The sequence below is a fragment of the Bos mutus genome, chromosome 11, assembly GCF_027580195.1.
Source record: "Bos mutus isolate GX-2022 chromosome 11, NWIPB_WYAK_1.1, whole genome shotgun sequence".
NCBI classification, from domain to species: Eukaryota; Metazoa; Chordata; class Mammalia; order Artiodactyla; family Bovidae; genus Bos; species Bos mutus.
The window spans coordinates 62072822-62095398 of NC_091627.1; the positions used below are offsets into that span (position 1 = coordinate 62072822).

Genomic DNA, 22577 nt, shown 5'->3' on the forward strand with positions numbered 1-22577 from the left:
AGAATAGTATTTTGTAACTGTAAATCCCCTGGAATCCATTTCATATATTTTCATGGAGAGTTTTCACACTTGTAAATTTTTAATACTTTAGCCTTTGACTAAGGGCTTGTAGGATTTAAATTTTTTTTTTAATGAAGGTCAATTTCATCAGAATGATTTTTTGCTTCTGAAACATATTTCTGGCCTTGTGTGGACTTTTTTGATCTTAAACTTTTTGTTTTGGTTGGTTTTAAGCCCAGAGGAATCTTCTTTCTCCTCTTCTATTATGTGTTATTTCTGTGGTGGTTGCTTTTTCTTCATCTGTTCATTTTATTTTTGTCTCACTTTCTTTTCTTTTGTTCCTTTTTTCTCTGTTTCTCCTGAAAGTCATCTTCACACAGGTCAACCAGTCACTCTGTCTTTTGTGTAATATTTCATGCGGAAACTAAGAGAAAATAAGAAACAGCTGTTTATCTGCTGCTTCCCTGTGCCTGACATTTTATCATATTTCCTTGAGATTTTGTAATTTTTCCATTAAACCCAGAGTGGAAGCTTCCTAGGTATTGCTACCTAGAATACAGTTGTTGATATTGATTATTGATAGACTTATCTTTATACTTATACTGAATAAATTCTTTTTCCTGCTCCTTTAAAGCAGTGGTTTACAGTTCTCTGCTTCATATTAGAATTCCTGGGAGCTTTTTAAAGGGGTGGGTAGAAGGAACACTTGATAGTTAAGTTATGTTGGGCTCTGAGTGTGGGACCCAGGCACTGGTATTTCATAGGAGCTGTTGGTGTGATTTTAATATGCACCCAATGTTACGAACCATTGCTTTAGAGGAATTTTGAGATTTTCTGCCGTATATCTCAGGGTATTGGGGTAATTGAAAATTTTGTTCTGCTTGGGAGTTCCCTGAACAAGTTCTTTTCAAGCCCTACACCTATGAATCAACTAGGTTCTGTGCTTACTATTCTCAGGAAGCCCCCACACAATCTGAGATGGTGCTTTTGTTTGAGCATTCGTTTGCTATTTATTTGTATGACTTTTTTTTTCTCCTGTTTTTTTTCTCCCCGTTAAACCTGTCTTAGAAGAATTTACTGTTTCATTAGACACTCATTTTGTTCTTTCTTCAAGGTGCTGAGTTTTTAACTGATCCGTGACAATTTTTGCCTTCTCCTGAGTTTTTGTATCAGATGTAGGATTAGAAAGCAGTTGTTTGTCAGTCAGCAAAGCGATGAAGAGTTGAGAGGTTTCTTTCCTCTAAGATAAGATAGTGGGGAATGTATTAATATTAGCAGGCTGGGTTGTCACAGTTGAGATGTGGAAAACACAGCATTTAGTGTTCGCCTTCTCCAGGGTGTGAGGGAGGGAAAAGTCTTTGTTCCTCTGCATAGGAGTGGGGAGCCTTTTCACCCATTAAGCATGGTGTTGCTTGAGAGAGGGCGGGGTGGAGGTGGGGTCAGTGAGCTGCTCCTGGGGCCACCAGTGCCACCTGGGCAAGAAGTTGAAGCTCTCACCCCATCCATTTACCTTAGAAGAGAGCTGAGGTGAAGAAGTAACCAACTTGTACTCAGTCTGCTTTGAGAGTAGCAGATTTGGCCTCTTGGAGAACATTCTTAGGCTCTAAAGTTACTTTTTTCACGTAATAGAATGTTTTATGAAATAACTACCCTTGGAGCTGAGCTGGGTTTTCAGGTTTCAAAGGACGTACTTTGAATGAAGAACCTGCTTCATAACTGAAAGTTCAGTGTCACTAAGACCTAAGGCTTAGATAACCCTGTCTGTACACCCAGGCATAAATGTCACTACACTCCTTTGTGCGCACCACTTGAGCTTAACTTGCCAGGAGAATACAGTTTAAGCATTTTTGTTAGAAGTATGTCACATCATTGGAAATTAAATTCATTCATAAAGTACTGTAACAGGGATTAAAAGCTTATTAAAATAGATATCACTGTTTAAATATCCTAATTTATTCATCAGATAAAAATTTCCAGTGGGCAAATACTGGAGCAGCGGTATTTGGAGCACAGTCAACCAGTAAAGTTGGTGAAGATGAAGATGGTAGTGATGAAGAGGTAGTTCATAATGAAGATATCCATTTTGAACCAATAGTGTCACTACCAGAGGTAAATATTAAAGAGTAAAAACCTTATACTAACTTCACATTTTAAGTTTAAAACTTAACATGGGCTTGATTTGTAGGGCTGACCTTGTTTGCATTTCTTTCAGAACATTGGCCATTACAAACGGAAGCTCTTTATTACAAGTTCAATCTTAAAATGTAAATCATCCTTGTAAAAAAATTTACATACAAATGTTATTTGGTAAATTCTGTGTGAAATTGTTGGGAAGAACTTAATTTTTTCCTGTTTGTTTTCAGTAACATAATTGAAGGAGCAAAATATTAAAAACCCATCTAAGCTCATATTTGCCACAGTCCTTTCAATAAAAAGTGTATTGTACTTTTTCTAGACAAGAGTGTTATTTTAAGCAAATTACTTTCATCAGTTTGAACCTGAATCAGTAGATAGTATTTTTCTTGAAGAATGTGATTTTTTTTAAACCTCTTCTCTCCTGTAAAAGATTGTATTTGATTTCCAAAAAGAGGAAGGATGTTAATAAGTACAAAGAAGACATTTAATGACAAATCTTTCCTGCCTCATCTGAATCCGCTGTATTAGTAACCCTAGGATGTTAACTCTTTTCAAATTCTGCTCATGTCAGTGTGTGAAGGAATTTGGATCTTTGGAATTTGTTATGAGTATTTTATAAGCAGCAGCTTATAGGTAATTTCATCTCTTGTCACAGGTAGAAGTAAAATCTGGAGAAGAAGATGAAGAAATTTTATTTAAAGAGAGAGCCAAACTTTACAGGTGGGATCGAGAGGCCAGTCAGTGGAAGGAACGTGGCGTTGGAGACATTAAGATCCTCTGGCACACGGTGAAGAATTACTTTCGGATTCTGATGAGGAGAGACCAGGTGTTCAAAGTGTGTGCGAACCACGTCATCACCAAGACGATGGAACTGAAACCCTTGAATGTTTCCAACAATGCTTTAATTTGGACTGCCTCAGATTATGCTGGTGAGCTCTGCACTCAATGCTACTTTCCAGTTTTTTGACTTTTCTAAATTGACAACAAATATATAAAACAATTTTTTAAGTTATTTTAACACTAAGGTCACTGTGTTGTTCCTTGTTTAACAGATGGAGAAGCCAAAGTGGAACAGCTTGCAGTGAGATTTAAAACTAAAGAAATGGCTGATTGTTTCAAGAAAAAATTTGAAGAATGTCAACAGAATTTATTGAAACTCCAGAAAGGACAGGATTCACTGACAGCAGAGTTCTCAAAGGAGACAAATCCTGTGGTGTTTTTTGACATTTGTGCAGATGATGAGCCCCTGGGACGTATAACCATGGAATTATTTTCAAACATTGTTCCTAAAACTGCTGAGAACTTCAGAGCACTGTGCACTGGAGAGAAGGGCTTTGGTTTCAAGAGCTCCATATTCCACAGAGTGATTCCAGATTTTGTTTGCCAAGTAAGTCTTAAGTGTGCATCACACCAGTGTAGTAAATCTGAGTGTTTCTCCTTACCTGTAATTGTAGACTTTAGCTTTTCCACACCCCCAGCTTCTATCCCCACAAGAACTTGCAGCCTAAAAGGGTTCATATTTCTAATGCCTTGAACCTGATAGAAATTAAGGATGGGAAAAGATCTTTTCATTTTTGTTTCCTTTCACAAATTTCTTAGTTTTCAAACTACATTCTCAGAGAAGCTGGGTGTTTAGGACCTACCCTTCAGTGGTTAGTTCTGTATGTGTTTTAATGTTTTATTTGGGATTCCTGTTAATTGAAATCTTTTTTTCAGGGGGGAGATATCACAAAACATGATGGAACAGGAGGACGGTCCATTTATGGAGATAAATTTGAAGATGAAAATTTTGATGTGAAACATACAGGTCCTGGTTTACTATCAATGGCCAATCGAGGCCAGGACACCAATAATTCTCAGTTTTTCATAACACTGAAAAAAGCAGAATGTTTGGACTTTAAGCATGTAGTATTTGGGTTTGTTAAAGATGGTATGGATACTGTGAAAAAGATTGAGTCATTTGGTTCTCCTAAAGGGTCTGTTAGTCGAAGAATTATTATCACAGAATGTGGACAGATATAAAATCATTGTTTTCCATAGTAAATTTTACCTGTATAGAAGTTGAATTGAGGCCTAGCTGTTTTGACAACATGGTAATTAATTATGTTCAGCTTTTGAAAATGGACATTTCCAATGTACAAATGTAAAATTGCAGCTTATAGCTGTTGTCACTTTCTAATGTGTTATAATTGACCTTGCATGGTGTGAAATAAAAGTTTAAACACTGGTGTATTTTCAGGTGTACTTGTGTTTATGTACTCCTGACATATTTGTATTAAAATGGAATACTAATCTTGTTAAAAGCAATAGACCTTCTCAAACTATTGAAAGAATATGATATATGCAATTTAATTTTAGTTCCTTTTAAGATATTAGACTTCCTGCATGGATATACTTACTGTTTGAATAAAGGGACCATGACTTGGATAATTTTTATTTCAGATTTGGACTATATTTGGTAATTTAAACTATTGGTGTGTTCAGTTATGAACAGATTCACTTGTAAATGGGTAGAGCCACAGAGGGCAGAGACTTAACCAAAGTGCTCTTCTATAAATTCTTGCACCTCCTGTATAGTTAAATTATCTTTTAAGCAGAGTACCTTCTTTCCTTAAAATATGTAGCTTCCTGCGCCCTTTCAAAGGTATTAAATTAATTTTTACATTTTAAGTTGAGTAATTAGACTTTTTAAAAAACCTTTCTGTCATCTGTTTCTACTACCTCAAACTGCATTGGTTCTGATAGAACTTGAATTTTTCCTTGCAGTTATTGTGATAAAGTATGAGTATTTTAAACAGGTCTATACCATGTTCTTTGGTTAAAGATTTGCTTTATACTAGATTGTTGCAGTACCTTTTTCTGGTGAATTTTGTAGCAAAAATAAAGTGACAATTGTTAACAGCTATGATATTTAAAAAATTCATTACTTGTGCATCTTAATTTTTTGTTCATTCTGGAACCAAAGTAAGAATAATTAAATATCTGTAAACTCAGACTGCCACCTGATTTCCAGAGCTCCCAAGGAAAGGACTGTTTTCAAGTGGGGTATATACTGAACACCTACTTAGAAATGGCTAGTGGAAAAAGTTGGACAACAGGGGGTACATTCTCGTCAGCCTGCTCAGTGTAGGACCTCGGAGTCCCTAGTGCTCGTCGCAGCCCCCGCCGGCGGTGTGCTCAGACTGCGGAGCTGTCGTGCTGTTTGGGGTCTGGAAACAGGCTGTCCTGGGGCAGCACCTGCTTACCGCCCGAGGTGGGGTCCGAGTGCGGGGCGCAGTGGACACCCTGACGCCCGACTGTGTTGTGTGTATTGGAGGGGGGGGGGTGCGTGCACCCCGGTCCCGAGGGCTCCGCTTCTCCGTGGTTTCGGGGCGCGTCCCGGGTGACAGAAGGCGCCTGGGGCCTTGTGGGCTGCGGGAGACTCCGAGGCGCCCTGTGGATCCAGGTTAGGAAACGAACGCTATAGCCGAAACCAACTCCTCCAGCCAGGACAAGTCTGAGCTGCGTACGAGAGAGATACACCCGGATGGCGCCTCGACCCGACCCCAGCGGAACGCGCGCGACCCTCGAGAAGGAAAGGAAACGATGACCCCGCGCGCCAGCTCGCATCTCGCCCCCACGGGCCGCGAACTTGTACAGACGCCCACAAGCCGGGCCCAACGGCGTTGGCGCCGACGGCAAGCGGGAGCCGGGATGTACGCGCGTCGTAACACGCATCCGCAATGCCCGCCCCTCCACGAGTCCGAGGGCTGTTCCCCAAGAAACACGAGTCAGCGTCCCTGCCGGGGGCGGGGCATGTCGTGCGTCACGGCGCATGTTCTCCACACAGCCCCGCCCCGCCGCGCGCTGTTGCCAGGGAGACGACGTCGGTCGCGGCCATGGAGCCAAGAGTCGTGAAGCCGCCGGGGCAAGATCTCGTGGTGGAGCGCCTCAAAAGCCGCTACGGCCTGGCGGGCGGCTGCCTCAGCGAGGTGAGGCCCGGCCCTGCCAGGTTCGCGGGTAGCTGGATCTGCGGGTTGGAGAGTGGGCGCGAGGCGGGACCCCTGGCGGCAGCGTGCGGGGAGCGGGCTCCCGGCGGGCACGCGCGTCGGAGGATCTATGCGCGTCACCGCGGGAACGCGCGCAGGCGTTCCCAGCTAAGACTTGGGTGAGGATCGGAGCTGTGTCAGTCCGGGCGCTGGGCGGTGAGTCCGAGCCGGTTTCATGCCGCAAGGTGCTGGGGCCCGGTGCCCCAAGGTGCCCGGTGGGTCCGCGGGGGCCGCCCGTGTGCGAGGGCCCGGCGTGCGTGTCGGGCGGCGGGAGGGGACGCCACGCGGGGCAGGGGTTCCAGGAGTCGGAGGAGACAGGGGCCGGGGGACGGATTCGCCCCGGTCACCTCTCCATCCTCTCTTCCAGCCGGGGCGCCGGCGGCAGGACGTGGCGGAGCGGCGGCGGCGGCCTCCCCGCACCCCAGGTAGGGCGGCGGCTGGGTTGTTTGTTCCCCGCAGGCCGCAGGTGTAGGTAGTTTATCGTGTGAGTTCAATGCTTAGAGCGCATCAGAGGAAGAAGCACTGTGTTGAGCCCTCAGGGACTTGGCCTGCCCCCTTGGTCTTTCTGTTCCGACGCGGAACAGGGTCTTCGGTAGCGGGTCCCTGTAGCGATCGCGTGCGGGGTGGGGGCGGGGGAGGCGATGGATTACACGCTGTTTGACCATCGGCCTGGAGGCCAGTCTGTTGGAAGCCCGTGTCGCGGAGACGCAGACGGGAGACTTCTGCAGAGCCGAGAACTAGGTCGGTGCCGGACCTTACCGAGCCTCCTCGGCTGCCTTCCCTCCTGTTCACAGAGGATTTGGACATCTTCTGCTGTGGAGATAAAGTCGGTCCGTCGTTGAGATGTTTCTCTGACGAGAGAAGGCGGCGCCCCACGTCCCCCCGCGGTGTCCTCACGGTGAACTGGCAAGGTACCCCGAGTCCTGCTGGGGGTCCCCCCCACGCCCCTGGGTATCGCGAAACCAAGGGCGGGGGCCGAGGCTGCCTGGTGTGCGCCTTTCTGTGAGAGAAGGCATCGGCGGTGGGGAGCCCGCTGGGCGGTGGAGGAGACTGGGTGCTAGTTCCTGAGCATTTGATGGAACCACACGCCTAGCGTCCTGTTTGCAGACATAATGCAGGGATACTTACACTGCAGGATAGACGGCTCTTCATCCAGGACCCAAAAGAAGGCCTTGCTCCCTTATTTATTTTTTTTTAATAAGGAACTAAGATAAAAATGACTACAAGTTTGTTCAGCAGCAGTCAGTATGGTGCGTCTCCTGCTGTGGTAAGCACTGTGCTATACCTAGGTAGCAGAGAGAGATGGGAGAGGTCAGCCCTGGGATTGGGGCCTACAGAATAGTACACCATGTGCTGCTGGGCTGTGAGGGGTCAGCAGTTTTGTAGAGGAGTTTTTACTCTGGGTAAAACCAGTGGAAGGTAAGGTGAAATAATGTTCTAAGCTGAGTATTATTAATGCCAAAAATATGTGGCAGAAAGAAGTGCTAAGGTATCAAAAGCGAACAAGCATTTTGAAATGATGGTAAACTGTAAAGTTGTGGACATATACAAAGAGAAGCGTTGAGGTAATTGTAGAGAGGGAAAAAGCATTGTGCCTGAAATATCTATTGTTACTGTGATTGATATCTTGGAGCTTGCACTGTTTCATTTTCTGATTATTACTCCATGTGAAGCACTTAAAATGCTGTTCAGTACATAGAAGGGCACTCAGATGCACCAATGTTATCATCATCACCGTTGCTGTGGTCTCCTTTGGCACTCACAGAGTCATCTAGTTGATCTGGAGTCAAGGGGTGGACATGGACGTGAGGGGACTTCCCTGGTGGTCCAGTGGTTAAGAATCCACCTTGCAGTGCAGGGAATGTGGGTTGGATCTCTGGTTGGGGAACTGAGATCCCACATGCTGCGGAGCAGCTGATTTCATACGCCACAACTAAGATCCGACACAGCCAAATAAAATAAATATTTTTTTTAAAAAAAGATGTAAACATGGATAGTTTGATTATTGTTGTGTTTGTTGTTCAGTGGCCAAGTCATGTTCAACTCTTTGCGACCCCATGGACCGCGACACACCAGGCTTCTCTGTCCATCATCATCTCCCTGAGTTTGCTCAAACTTATGTCTGTTGAGTCAGTGATACCATCCAACCATCTCATCCTCTGTTGCCCCATTCTCCTCTTGCCCTCAGTTTTTCCCAGCATGAGGGTCTTTTCCAATGAATCAGCTTTTCACATCAGGTGGCCAGACTATTGGAGCTTCAGCATCAGTCCTTCAGTGAATATTCAGGATAATTTCCTTTAGAATTGACTGTTTGATCTCCCTGCTGTCCCAAGTTTGATTATAGAGAAAGGAAACTGCTGGCAGTTATAAGTCCATGGAAGTTATTTTCTTTTATTGAACTGATAGTTTTATCTTCTTTAAATGGTCTGGGTATGGTTTCAAGTTGAAGCTTTAGGACTGTGAAAGGTTTTAACTTTGGACAGTTTTCCCACCAGTTCCTTGTTGTGATCTAGTGTGGAATTACAGGGCTGCCCAGCACCTGTATCTATTGAGTGCTTGAAAAGGGGCTGGTCTGAACTAAGTTGTGCTGTAAGTAAAAAATAAACACTGCATTTTCAAGATAGATAAAAGAATGTAAAGTATCTTATTTTTAATATTGATTGTATGCTAAAATGATTGTCTTTTAGATATATTGGATTAAATATAATACACTTAAAATTTCATGTCTTTTTATGTTTTTAAAGTAGCTACTAGAATTTCTTTTTCTTTCTTTATGGCAGTGTTGCGAAGCTTCTGAGATCTTAGTTCTCAGACCAGGGATTAAATTTGGGCCCTGGGCGGTGAAAGCACAGAGTCCTAACCACTGAACTGCCAGAGAATTCCTGAAAATTTTAAGTTGTCTTTTGTGACTTGCAGCATATTCCCTTTAACAGCTGGCTCTGGAAATGCCAACATTCAGATGATCTTTTTGGAGGGAACATCTGGGATTCTAGTTCTGCTTCACCTTTTGCTAGTTATGTCACCTGTCAGTTACCCTGTCGGTTATTTAACTTAAGACTCAGTTTCCCCCCCTCAACACTCATTCTTGCAGTTGTTAATAGAATTAGAGACACAGAGCCTGTTCGATCCACTTCACAGCAATACGGGGTCAAGAGGAAGGGTGTACTTTGCAGTTGAGCATGTCTGAATGTGAGGAAAGTTCACACGTGTGAGTTTTCAGCATCATGACTGGTAGTTTACAGTTTTTCCTTTTGCATTTTAAAAAATGTTTGCTTGTTACGTTTTTTCAGTTGTTATGCTGCTAATATTTGAAGCAGTCTCCCCTTCTTTAAATGGCTGTATAAATCTTCCAGAATGCTGTGATTTATTTTTCTTTAAAGCCTAGATGATGAACTGGATTCTTTTCAAGATTTGAAAGAACCAGAAACAGAAGAAGAGTTCACCGGCAATGATTCTAGAGTTAGTACTTCCAAAATAAACAGGCAGTCCTTTAAAGAGACAGACAAAGGTAAGAGAAATGCTCATTTCAGAGATGAGAAATGCTCATCTCACTTAAACAGTCATTTAAACAGCAGCTCTGTCAAGTAGGGCACTAAAGCTTACCCCGTAGTCGTAACCCTAGTTCTCAAGGTGTGCATTTCTTTGTCCTGGGTCTTTGTAAGCCATGAACTGGTTGCTGTGCTTGTCATTAAGTTAAAGGAGAAGAGGAAAATAAACTTCATGATTTTCCAGTAGAATTTCCACATTGTCGAAGTTTATCAAAAATAACTTAATACTCCATGAATATTATAATTTTTTCAGTTCTTTTTCTTGTCAGTATTTCTTAGGAATTAGGATTGTGGTTGTTGTTTAGTTGCTAAGTCGTGTTTGACTCTTTTGTGATCTCACAGACTGTAGCCCTCCAGGCTTCTCTGTCCAAGAAATTTCCCAGGCAAGAATACTGAAGTGGGTTGCTATTTCCTCCTCCAGAGGATCTTCCCAACCCAGGGACTGAACCCATGTCTCCTGCATTGGGAGGCGGATACTTTACCACTGAGCCACCTGGGATGCCCTAAGATTGTGGTAGTAGGTGACTAACCCTTATACATTTTAGGAAAACAGGCCAGGTCACTTGAGGCCTGGCCTCCTTCACCCTGAGTCAGCAGTTGCTCTCTATGTACCTGGCTGCATGTGTGTGATGGATTTTCCCACTGGAAACAACTGAGAATACAAGATAACATGTACAAAATGTTAAGTGTGTTTAAAAGTTGACAGAACTAAGGACTGTTACGGCCCGGGGCTGGTGGGCTGGGAGCCTGGGGAGGCAGGCAGAGCATGGAGTGTTTCCCTTGAAGGGTGCTTGTGGAGCTGGGGAAGAGGAAACACTTTCTTTTTTAAAAATTCCTATTTTTATCTTGGCTCCCCTGGTCTGTCCAAGATGGGGAGTACCATGGAGACCCCCTCCTTAAAGCCGGGGGCGGCTCCTCAGCTGCCGGCCAGTGCAGGTGAAAGTCAGCTCATTGTGAGCAGAGCATGAGTGCCAACAGCCCAGTGCCAGGGAGGAGCAGTGCGGGGGGTGCTCACCTCCACTGCTAGGGTTGCAGGGGCAGGGGGTACTTTGGTAACTGATTTGGGATCACAGGTGGCACTAGTGGTAAAGAACCCACCTGCCAATGCAGGAGACTTAAGAGACGAGGGTTTGATGCCTGGGTTGGGAAGATCCCCTAGAGGAGGGCATGGCAACCCACTTCACTGTTCTTGCCTGAGAATCCCATGGACAGAGAAGCCTGGTGGGCTACAGTCCACGGGGTCACAAAGAGTTGGACACACAGTTGAATGTGCGCAGTAACGGCAGGAGCTCTCACCATGGCTGCCAGGAGCAAGGCTCCCCAGCCTCTGTGCAGACAGTGCAGCTTGGCGGTCACAAGGTATTGTCAAAGGCTAAGGCCATGGAGGGTCGTGAACCTGCTGCCACCATTAACACTGGAGCACATGATTTAATGGAGGAGATTATCGAGATTATGTAATTATATGATTAATTATAGACATCACATAAAGTTTTAAAACAAGCAAAACAGTTTTTTAAATGTCAAAGAAGCAGTGATGAACACTGGATTGGTGGTTAGTTTGGTGTAAGGGAGCAAAGAGCACGTGTCAGGGCTCCTGAGGTAACTCTCCATCTCTTTGTCAAGGCAGTTACCCACTCATTTTTTAAATAGTCTTAGATTTACAGAGAAGTTGCAAAAAGGCCACAGAGAATTTCTGGATGGCTTTCACCCACATTTTCTAAATGTAAACCGTTGGCTGTGTCCTCTTTTTCTTTTCTGCATATAGTACTTGAAACATTTTAACAATACAATGAGGATATTTAAAACTGTAAACTAAGTTTTTAATTTAAATTTTGTTCTCTTAGCCAATGCCTGGCCAGCTAACGTGGCCTCACGTTCAAAGAGCTGGGCTGACTATTGTAGTGATGGCAGCGAGTCCCCTTCCAAGCATATTGGCTCGCCTGCATCCAGGGCCCCACGGAAGCCAGGCCTGCTGCCCCGTCAGGTCAGCCAGATCTACGACGAGCTGCTCCAGATTCACCAGAAGCTGCAGGTGTGGGCTCAGCGCTGCCCGGATGGCAGCCAGGGAGGAGGGGACCAGAGGGAGGGACGGGTGAAGCCAGGGCTGGAGCGGGACTGAGGGTCAGTGATTCGGAAGCTGGTTCAGGGGGGACGGGGGTTGAGGCCAGACTGAAGTGCACTGAGGAGGGTGCAGCCAACCAGGACAATGTTTTAGAGAAGTTTGTCCAGGTGGGAAGTCAGGAGGTCAAGGCATTGGAAGCCCAACCTCCCTTTGTAAGGCCACAGCCTCGCCCTGTCCTCTGTTCTGCTCAGAGGCTGTGGGAGCTGATGGGCTCTGGGGGAGGCTCGCATGGCCGTGGGAATGTAGGGGATGTGAGACGATTTCTGGGCTCCACTGGAGCCTGCTCTGCTGATTGGAGGGGGAATGTTGGAGGGGCTCCTCTGCAGGTGTGAGCCGTTCTTCCCAGGGGCGATGGGGAGCTGGGAGGGATAGTGGGGGGTCTCCCCATGGTGCCCCCCCTTGTCTGCACCCTGGATTCTCTCAGGTCCTCGCGCTGGCGTCTGCTGACCGATCCTGGCATTGGTGGCCTGCAGGGTTCCTGCGTGCTGTGCTGTATGGTCGTTGCTCTGCGCTCCCCTGGCTCGTGCTCAGTGGAGTGAGCTTCCTGGAGCGCTAACTCTATCCTTGCCCACAGTGTGAGACTGCAGCCCAGCAGGAATTCGCTGAGGAGCTTCAGAAGCGAGAACGTTTTCTGGTCGAGAGGGAAGAGCTGCTCTTCAGACATGAAGGTGCCTTGAGTGAAGTGAAAGACGTCAGAGAAGAGGTCCTCATGAGGTTCCAGATCATGAAGGAGGTGAGCGTGGCACTGACTGCAGAGGCCGGTTGCAACACTCCTTTGGACGTCACTCATCTTCTGTAGACCTGGGATGATCCTAGCGTAGCCTCTGGAAGCCTGATAGTACTGTGCGCAGCTGAGTTCAGGCTGTGTCTTACCATATTCACTCAGTTCCCAGAGCCTTTGCTGTTGTTCTGGAGCCTGTGTGGTGCAGGCACCGCTGGGAGCCTGAGGCTGGGCTTCTCAGCCTTTGCTGTGATGCTCTGGGTCCCTAACATGCCTGTGGGGTGTTGGGCGGGGGTTGGGGTAGGCTTGTTGTCACCTGAGCTCCTGTCTCTGCCCCTTGCTTTCAGCAGCTCAGAGGTGAGCTGGATTTGAGCACATCCGTGGATCATGGGTCCCCTCTTCCTGTTTCCAGCCCTAGAAAGCAAAGCCATTTTTCTGCAATTAGCAGGGCTAGGGCCTGCCGTGGGGCAAGGCTGCTGGAGGAATGGGGAAACAGAGCCTCTTGAGGGCTGTTTGCCCAGGTTTTTCCTCCTTTCTGCAACTCCCTGCTTGTTTCCTTTTGACTTTCCTTAGTAGTTGCTTTCTGTGTTCTTTGTGTGGCTTTAGTTGTGATCAGTAAGAGAAGCGGAGCGCGGTGGGCTTATCCTTCTGGAAAAGGAACCCGTGTCAAATGGTCTTAATATCTTCTGGAGGTGGAAAATTTGTGCAGTTGAGAATGTTAATATTACTTTTAAAATAAGTGTTGTCTTTGTGGCCATGTCTGAGTTATTTAAGGAGTCGTTTAATCATAAAAATTTCACACAGCTGATTTTTTTTTTTTAATGAGCTTGGATTTTCCATGCACTCCATCTTCATTTCAGCCTTGGTTCTTTCTCTTTGGATTTGTCTGTTTGCTGCTCATAGGAGGTATAAAGCTAACTGCTTTATTTTAGTGGGACCTGGATGATTACTTGGAAGAAGGAAATCGGTTTCTTGATTTCCTGGGAAATTTACTTGTTTTAATACATTATGAATAAATCTGAGAGTAAAAAGTGAAAGAAACTATGTAAGTATTCGCAAATCTAAACATGCTCTTATTTGAATATAATTATAGGGGAAATTTATTTTAATATTTATGAAACTGGTTAAGAAAGTCAAATCGTTTGGGGCTCAGGAAATTTTATTATCTATGTAAGTTTTCTGAGATGCACAACAATTTTAGCTAATTTATGAGAACAGTTCTATGTGTGGAATATTTCTTCTCCAGAGGGCTAATTTAAACCTTAAATTTTAATTCACAAAGCTATGAATAATTAACTAGTCTCCTGAAAGGATCAGAACTCCTTTATCATTCCATGATGTCAGAAATTATTTCAGTGAGTTTCTGTTGGAGATTTTTCTGAGCAGGACCAGAAAATAGCCTTAATGCTACTTAATTTGTGTAATATGTTTTAATAGGTATTTAACATACATTTTTAGTTCTTTGTTATTAAGTTGGTTGATTATCCAGTTTTTATAAATTACTTGCAGTGTCAGCCATTATGCTTAAATATACTGATTAAAGTCCTTGTGATTCAAGGAGTTGTAATTTTTTTTAAAGGCTAGTTTTTATTTTTTATTTATTTCTTGTAATTTTATATATTTGTCTTTGGCTGCGCTCGGTCTTGGTTGCTGCGCCGTCTTTTCTCTACTTGTGATGAGCGGGGCTACTCTAGTTGCAGTGTGTGGGCGGCTTCTCATTGCAGTGACTTCTCGCTGTGGAGCACAGACTTAGAGCACAGGCTCAGTAGTTGTGGTGGAAGGGCTTTAGTTGCTCTGAGGCATGTAGGGTCTTCCCAGATCCGAGATTGAACCCTTGTCTCCTGCATTGGCAGACAGATTCTTTACTGAGTCACCAGGGAAGCCCCAGAGAGTTGTAATTTTTATGTAACTTATGTTCAGTAGCATTAGTGATATTGAATCTCTGTTTTTTCCCTCCTAGCAACATGATGCAGAAGTTGAGCACTTAACTGAAGTTCTTAGAGAGAGAAATAAGGAAAGCAAAAGGCTGAGGTCTTCCTTTGATGCATTGAAAGGATTGAATGATAGCTTAAAGAAACAGGTAAGACCTAGTTTATCTGTGTTAGATTATGAGACATTCTCAGAACTGTATAGATTAACCAGTTCAAGTCAGAATCTTAGAGCATATTCTGTGTAGAGAAAACCTTGATTATCATCTTTATTTGTTAGCTTTATTATAAAATACTTCTGAATATAGAATAGTTAAGCTAGCTCTTGGTTTCTCATCATCTGTTCTGACAACTAGCTGAGCTATTGGACAACTTGGAATTTTTCAAACTGTTAAGAGCAGTGACTAGATTAAAAACAAGCAAAAGAAAACGTGCTAACCTGGGGACTTCAGGTGCTGAGTTGTAGCTTTGTGCTATTCTTGACCTGGCTGTTAAACACCACTGTGTATTTTTGGAGTGTCTGTTGTGTGTGGATCCTGTGCTGGGAGCACAAGCTCATGCCCACCACGTCACACTGCACTGCACTATGTATGCGTGCAGAACTGTGGCGAGCTCACACCACCGCATCGTACTGCTGTGCACTCTGTTACATATGCAGAGCTGTGGCGAGCTCACACCCACTGTGTCACACTGCACTGTACCTTGTATGCAGAGCTGTGGGTCAGCTCAGTGCTCCATCATACTCAGGTTGCACCAGGTTCTTGCTAGTTGTTGTTTTTTTTTTTTTTTCTGCTCCCCTTTGCCAGTTTTGAAGTGCAGGGTTTTGTGAAGAGGGACAGGAGAGTGATGGTGTGTTTGTTGTGGGGAGGGAAGCATGGATGAGCACAAACGGGTGAACCTTGGCATTTTAGCAGCTGAGGTCCAGGGTGGGGAACTTATGGATTCCAGCAGGGGGCTGAATGTGGACTCTCAAGCGTTTGCACCTCGAACTCCTTAGCCAGCTGTGTGTTCTTCTCTGTCTGTCTGATTTCTGTAGTCCCCACTTGTTATAACCTATCTCCATGACGGTGATAACCAGGTCCCCCAGTTCTCACTGGATCTGATTCTTTGTCATTTCTGAACTGTCTGCCCTCCTGCAGTGAGAGTATGACCTTGACCCACTTTGTCTGGAGTTCTCTTATCCTTGGAGAGACTGTTCTCCCATTGCAGTCTTGTCTCACGCTCTTGAGAAGAGTTTCTGATTGCTAGCATGGGGTCATTGTTGCCTGTACCTGGCTCTCAGGTGACTATGATCCTGATGGGCATGTGTTTGGTGAGTGTGTAGTGACTGGGGTGGATGTGTGCATTGCTAAGGGGTAGAGCCTGTTGATATGCATAGTGAAAGGTTGAACACTTCACCTGAGAGGCACAGGGAACATAGTGAAGAAGTTAACATGGGAGTTTCCAAAGTACTTGGTGAGATAGAGAGGCAGAATGTGAAAGGATACTATCCACAAGTTGGTGAAGCCTGCCAGCCCACAGATTTTAAGAAATTCTGTTAACCTAAGGAGGATAAATGTTGAGGAACACCATACTGGTACGCTGTTTTAAGATGTGAAAACTTTAGGTAAAGATAAAATCAGAGACAAAGAAGGCACCTTACCTTCAAAGAAGGAACAGTACTCCTGGAGGAAATATCACAGACATGATTAACATAAAAGAGAAAGGCTCTCTTTCCTGTCATAGGATGCCAGGCAGAACTTTGAGTCTAAACCTGTCAGCACGACAAGAAAAATGCAGCCAGTCTCCAATGAGTGTATATGCAAAAATTTTAATATCAGCAAGTTGAATCTAGAGCTACCTAAAAAGTGTAATGTCATTCAGTGGATTTATCTGAGGAATACAGGGGTCATTTATCATTTGAAAATTAACACATCATCTGATAAAAAGAAAAGAATCATAATTCTTTGATTTAAAATTCAGCACCAACTCAAGACAATAACTAGGAATAGAAGAGAACTTAATTCTCATAGAGTATCTACAAAAAGAAACAATCCTGACAACACTCACACTTAACATAAGTTACTGAAATCTTTTCCCTCGGAGATCAGAACAAGGAAGGTGTTCACTGTTCCTGATTCCGGGGATCTTTGAACTAACGTCCTGGTCCACGTAGCAAGGAGAGGTCAGGATTGGGAAGGAAGAAATGAGAATTAGCCTCTGATGACGTGATTATGCACAGATATAGTCGGTGTCCAGACGAGCATACAGATAAGTTACTAGAATTAAACAAATTCAGGAGACTATTCGGATATGGGTTCAGTAAAAGTCAGGACGTATGTATGTGTATGTCTGATTCATGTTGATGTTTGGCAGAAGCCAGTACAATTCTGTAAAGCATTTATCCTTCAATTAAAAAGATAAATTTAAATTTTTTTAAAAGCAAGTGTATTTCTGCATATCAACAATAACCAGATACTCTTTATTGAAAGATGCTATGGGTAGTAGCATCAAGAAGCATTGGCTGTGAAGGAATAAACCTAAGAGATTATACATGCACAGAACACACAAAACGTGCAAAACATGATTTAAAAAGCAATTAAAGAGGATGGAAAGAAGTTGAAGGCTGTGTTGCATGTGGGGTGGGAAGACCCACATGGTGAAGAAGGCACTTTTCCTGAGTTACACAGACATGAACTCCAGTCCCAGTAATTCACTACATTGTTACGTGGTTTGTGCATCTTCACGTATGTATATTATAGTTCAGTAGAAAACTCAGAAAAAGGACGTTCCCTGTTAAAATGTCTTCATTTAAGATGTTAGGAGGCTTGAACGTTTTTCGTAGAATTAAGCAAACTTTCTAGACACTCTTCATGTTTTAGGGCCCAGTGGTGGTTTTGCTGTGATCTTTATTGGCAGGTGCTGCCTGCCTCTGTGTGTTGTGTTGCCTGGTGATAGACAAGATAAGATAGTATCCTGGGAAAACTTCAGTAGGAAATCAGCTTGAGGTTTCTATTGAAATGTCTTGTTATTTTCCTGCTTTAGTTGAATGAAGTGAGTGAAGAAAACAGGAAGCTGGAGGTTCAGGCCAAAAGAGTTCAAGCTCGCTTAGACAATTTACAGGTAAGGAACCTGCTCTGCTCTTGAGACACAAGTGAAATCTGAAATGGCTGTCTTGGTCTCACTTCTGATACCGTTTTTCTTTAATTCGTGGATATGTACTGTCGCAGAGGAAGTATGAGTTCATGACAATACAGAGACTGAAAGGCAATCCCCAGGCCACTCATGAAGCAAAAAGTTTAAAGCAGGAAAAAGTACCAGCTTCAAAACCTTGTAAGGTATGGTTGAACATTTCTCTGCTGCAAAGCCAGGACATTTTTCTTGTTCTTTCTTTTTTTTTTTCCAATTTATCAAACATTCTTTTTGTTATGGAAGTATTCACCGTAATAATTTCTTTTTAGAAAAGTATCATAATATTTCAGATATGCTTTTGTTTTAAAAACAGAGCAAAATATTCAGCTGCTAAGAATATCAGTGTACAGGGCTCTTTGTGGACATGTGTTTCCATCCCTCTTGGAAATAAAGCCAAGACTGGAATTTCTGGGTCATAAGGTACACATAGGTTTAACTTCTGGGACAGCCGCCAGTTTTCCAAAGAGGTCATGTTATTTGTACCGTTGCTGGCAGTCTGTTCTGTTGCGCCATAGCTTCATCCATATTTGATGTTTCCAGTCCTTTTTATTTTCGTCTTTCCAGTGGATAGTAGTGATATCTCACTGCAGACTTGCCTGGACCCCACATTCCACTCCTGAAAAGGCTGCCCCAGCCTGTAGCTGCCTCCCCACACCCAAACCCCCCGTCTGCCGCGCACGGGCTGTGTGCAGAGGGCTTAGTGGCTGGGAGAGGTCCTGTTTTACTCGCCCACCCGTTTCCTGCTACATAGCTTCCATGTTTTATTAAAGAGGATGCTAGTTGTGGAAAAAAATTTTAATTAAAATTAAAGTAGAAAAAGTGGAGATTCTTGGATACTCAAGATGATTGTAGTTTTCATCAAAAGTTCCTATTTGAAGAAAATTGAAAAAGTTAAAGATTACTCTTGTTCAGAATAATGTAACTTTGTTTTCCTTCATCTGTTTTTGTTTTTGTGGATTGCTGTCTGCTGAACTATGCCTTTTTTATTACTTTGCTCTTGTACTTCTCTGTCTAAAGTTAAATCTGGCATAGTTCCCTAAGGCAGACGTGTGATAAACATCGACTTAAAATGATTAAAAGTGGTTTGAAGGAACATGGAAGTCAGTTGAGTTGAATTTGTACTGGTTTTTTATGGCATTTGGTTCTTGTTTTCTTCCCATTTGTGTAGACTCTCAAAGAACAGGGTTTCCAGGAAAAAAATTTTCATGTCCATTTTATAGAATGGTACAATGTAAAGAAAAACAGCTTTTGGGGGAGGAAGATAAGTTCCACGGTGGAAATTATTTAGCTTTTAAAACCTTTAAATTTGTTAAAATCTTAGGTATGGGTGGTTCATGCCTTTGAATTAAGGCCAATTTTGCTTTTCTTCATTATCAAACTTGGATAAAGAATTTTAATGAAAATTCTCTCTCTTGGTAATAAGGTACAGTTCTTTCAATGTCCTTATTGTGGTGGGTCTCCCCCTTCTGTCAGCCAGCATTTAACATGTGTCTGATGTTAACTGGAGAGATTTGATTTGGAATTTCTTCCATTTGGAGAAGCTTTGCAATCCAATGCATGTTTTATGGAAGCTGTTTAAATAAATTATTCCATAATCACTTAACAAATGTAAAACTTGCCTTTGAAGTTATAGCAAGCTGTGAATTGAAATAAATGCTTGCTTTAATTTTTTGCTTAAAGGTATCACTTAATGGACAAGTTTATGAACTTTTAACTGTCTTCATGGACTGGATTTCAGATCATCACCTTAGCAAATTGAAAAATGAGGAATCTGGAATGGATGGTGAAAAACCACTACCCACATTTGCTTCTCAGAGAAGTGATATTCAGGAGAAGTGTGTGAAGGTTTGTTTTTAATTTGAAATAATTTGAGTCATAACTCAGTAGAGACGTGAAGAGTGAAAAAAGGAAGGCTGTGGTGTATTTTGCAGGAGAATAAATATTGAAAGTATTTTTGATAGAAAGTTGATCATACCAACAGTCTGTTGTAAAAAGACTCATTTTAGATTTAATCCACATGAATTCCTGTGTGTATTTTTATAACATGATGGGAATTTCCTTTTAAAGGAAGACCAGAAATTAAAAACCTACTCCAAAAAATGGCAAAATAATTATATTTTAGAGTTAGGCAGGTAATCAGTGATATGAACAATTCCTGATAATGCATCTTTTTAGGATTCACATCTCACTAAAATAATTTTATTTTGCCTTTTGTCATGAAAGAACAAATTATTTTCAAAAGGCTTCTCTTTATTAAAGACAAATGACCATTTTCTTAAATTACAAACATTAATTTGGATATTGCTATTCATATTTACAGTCAATATAAATTGTTACTAGAGGTTGACTGTTGTATTCTACAAGAAATACATTAAAAACTCTGAAGATTGGATATCTGAGGTTGTTTGTTTTACTTAAAGAATTATTACATACAGGAAGCAGTTTCATTTTGGGAAATTGTTTCCATCCTTACCTAAAAAGTTTCTTCTGAATGCCTTTTGTTCTGGGCAGGATAATGGCCCTAGAGATATTCATAACCTAAGCCCCTAGAGCCCATGGATGTTACATCACTTTGCCAAAGTGAATTAAAGTTACTTATCCACTCACCCCTAAGTGGAGATTGTTGTTCAGTCACTCAGTTGTGTCCACCTCTTTGCAGCCCCATGGACTGCAGCACACCAGGCTTCCCTGTTCATCACCATCTCCCAGCACTTGCTTAAACTCATGTCCATTGAGTTGGTGATGTCATCCAACCATCTCGTTTTCTGTTGTCCCCTTCTCCTGCTTTCCATCTTTCCTAGCATCATGGTCTTTTCTAATGAGTCGGCTTGTTGCATCAGGTGGCCAAGTGTTGGAGCTTTGGTTAAAGTGATGATTAACCCAGGGTGATCCGGGTGGGTTCAGTAACCACAGAGCACTTCAGACCAGACACAAGAGGCTACTGTAGAGTCAGTCAGAGGCTCACTCACCCTTACCAGCCGTGAAGGCAAGAGAAGGAGGCAGGAGGGTCATAACCAGGCTGGGGTGACCTTCTGCTAACAGCCAGCTGACCACGGAACTACACCTCCAGCCATAGCCCGAGGGAGCACCAGGTTCTTGTCGTCATCCTCAAATAAAGATTATTATTTATTAACTTGTTCTGGACGTACACCTTTGAAGTGAAACATTAATCATTCAGTTGTGTCAGACCCTTTGCGACCCTTTGGACTGCAGCCCACTAGGCTCCTCCATCTAAGGGATTTTCCAGGCAAAGAGTACTGGAGTGGGTTGCCATTTCCTCCTCCAGAGGATCTTCCCAACCCAGTAATCGATTCCTGGTCTCCTGTGTCTCCTGCATTGCAGGCAGATTCTTTACTACGTAAGCCATTGGGGAAGCCAGTACAAAAGTATGCAACTTTGCATACTTGGGACTTGGTGGGACTTGGTGATGGATCCCGTACTTTTGCGGGGTCTCAAGGTTGGCTCCCAGCTGTTGATTTTGCACTGGAATGCATGTTGGCAGCATTCACTCCAGGTAGGAAACCACAAGATCTGGGTTTGCACCTCTGCCCTCTGGCTAGATAGTTTTAGGCAGCTGAGCTGGAGACTAGCCTGCTTGTGTCTGGTGGGTGTTGCCATGGGGATGGAGCTCTGCAGAGATGCCTGAACTGGGTGTGGATGCTGGAGGCATGAATCCTAATTGGCTGGGTTGAGGAGCAGGTGACCAGGTGACTGAGAACCAGCCAGTAGGGGTCCCTGAAAGTGAGCAGAGAGGTGGGGGGAGCTGGGTCTCAGAAGTCAAAGAGGGTGTATCAGGGGTTGGGGTCGCGGAATAGAGGTGGGTGGTGCGTGGAGAGGGTGTCCCAGAGCTGCTGTCCGAGGTCTGGTGTGTCTTTATTATGTCTGTGGTCCAATTACATATGATTTTACATCCTTGCTTTTATTACTTTTACTTAATTTTTATCATTAATATTTTCTGTTCATCATCTTTAGTCCACTGAGTAGCTATTCACCTGACCTAGCTATTTCCCTTTGTTAGGCTGTTAAGTCACTTCCATTTTTTTCAAATCATTGTAACACTATTTTTGTATGTGAGCTTTTGGAAGGTTTTATTTTAGGTAATTTTCTTAGGCTGTTATAGCAGAAGTGGGATTATTTCCTCAAAGGCTTAGACTGTATCTTTGTGGTCTTAAACTTTCAACAAAATAACATACTGTTGAGTCAATGTTCTTTTTTTAAAATGTGTATTATTTTTACAAATTAACATTAAAATGTTTATGAAAGACATATAAAGAGGAAAGTGAGCATCTTTCCAGTTACTGAAATCTCACTGTTAATACTTTTTAAAAAACATCTTTTCTTATCTCTGTCAGTGTAAATTCAATAGACATATTTTATATAAAGAGGATCTTATCACACTTTTGAAACCTGCTTTTATCACCTCAGACTATGCCATGGCAATAAAGATGTCATTATCAGTTAATGGTTATACATGTACCAGAAGTTTATGCTGTAGTCCATGGGATCACAAAGAGTCAGACACAACTTAGCACCTGAACAACAACAAAAGATTCAGATGTGTGTTTATATAAGTTAATTTTAAAATTCTAGGTGTGGTATTGGTAGGTCAAGGAAATATATATGTAATGTCTCAAATGTGTGTTTTCTTATTGTATTGCATTTAATTTTAAAGTAGAGATTTTTTTTGTTAGAGAACTCTTTTCTTTTGGAAAAATAATTTTTGGAAAACTGTGATAATTTCAGATGTCTGAAAACTGTGTGTTTATATTTTCCATCATTTCATCTTTAGCTTTTGCCTCTGATGACAGAGCAGCTGCAGTGGTTGCCCTTTGTGAATGCCAGGCTTCACGAGCCTTTCGTGAAGTTTATCTACTGGTCTTTGAGGCAGCTCGATGCCGGGACTCAGGTAACTGAATCAGAGTC

General features: G+C 43.0%; 2 protein-coding genes across 11 annotated transcripts in view; both read left to right on the forward strand.

Moving 5' to 3' along the window:
• LOC102285692 (E3 SUMO-protein ligase RanBP2) overlaps nt 1-5059 on the forward strand; it is a 61960-nt gene extending 56901 nt beyond the window's left edge. The window contains 4 exon segments of the mRNA XM_070379504.1: nt 1964-2109; nt 2792-3065; nt 3189-3523; nt 3853-5059. Coding sequence (XP_070235605.1) covers nt 1964-2109; nt 2792-3065; nt 3189-3523; nt 3853-4158 — 1061 coding nt within the window. The 3' untranslated portion in view covers nt 4159-5059.
• Nucleotides 5060-5204: 145 nt separating this feature from the next.
• CCDC138 (coiled-coil domain containing 138) overlaps nt 5205-22577 on the forward strand; it is a 29944-nt gene continuing 12571 nt past the window's right edge. For 8 of the 10 annotated variants that reach the window (XR_011466060.1, XM_070379509.1, XM_070379507.1 and 5 more), the window contains exons 1-11: nt 5205-6107; nt 6532-6589; nt 6959-7075; nt 9550-9672; nt 11557-11744; nt 12409-12567; nt 14516-14635; nt 17508-17585; nt 17693-17800; nt 19335-19499; nt 22444-22560. Coding sequence is in view for 9 of the 10 variants with exons in the window: in XM_070379509.1 (XP_070235610.1) it covers nt 5859-6107; nt 6532-6589; nt 6959-7075; nt 9550-9672; nt 11557-11744; nt 12409-12567; nt 14516-14635; nt 17508-17585; nt 17693-17800; nt 19335-19499; nt 22444-22560 (1482 nt within the window). In the remaining variant the exon portion in view is untranslated. The other 2 variants (XM_070379506.1, XM_070379508.1) reach the window with 2 other exon arrangements.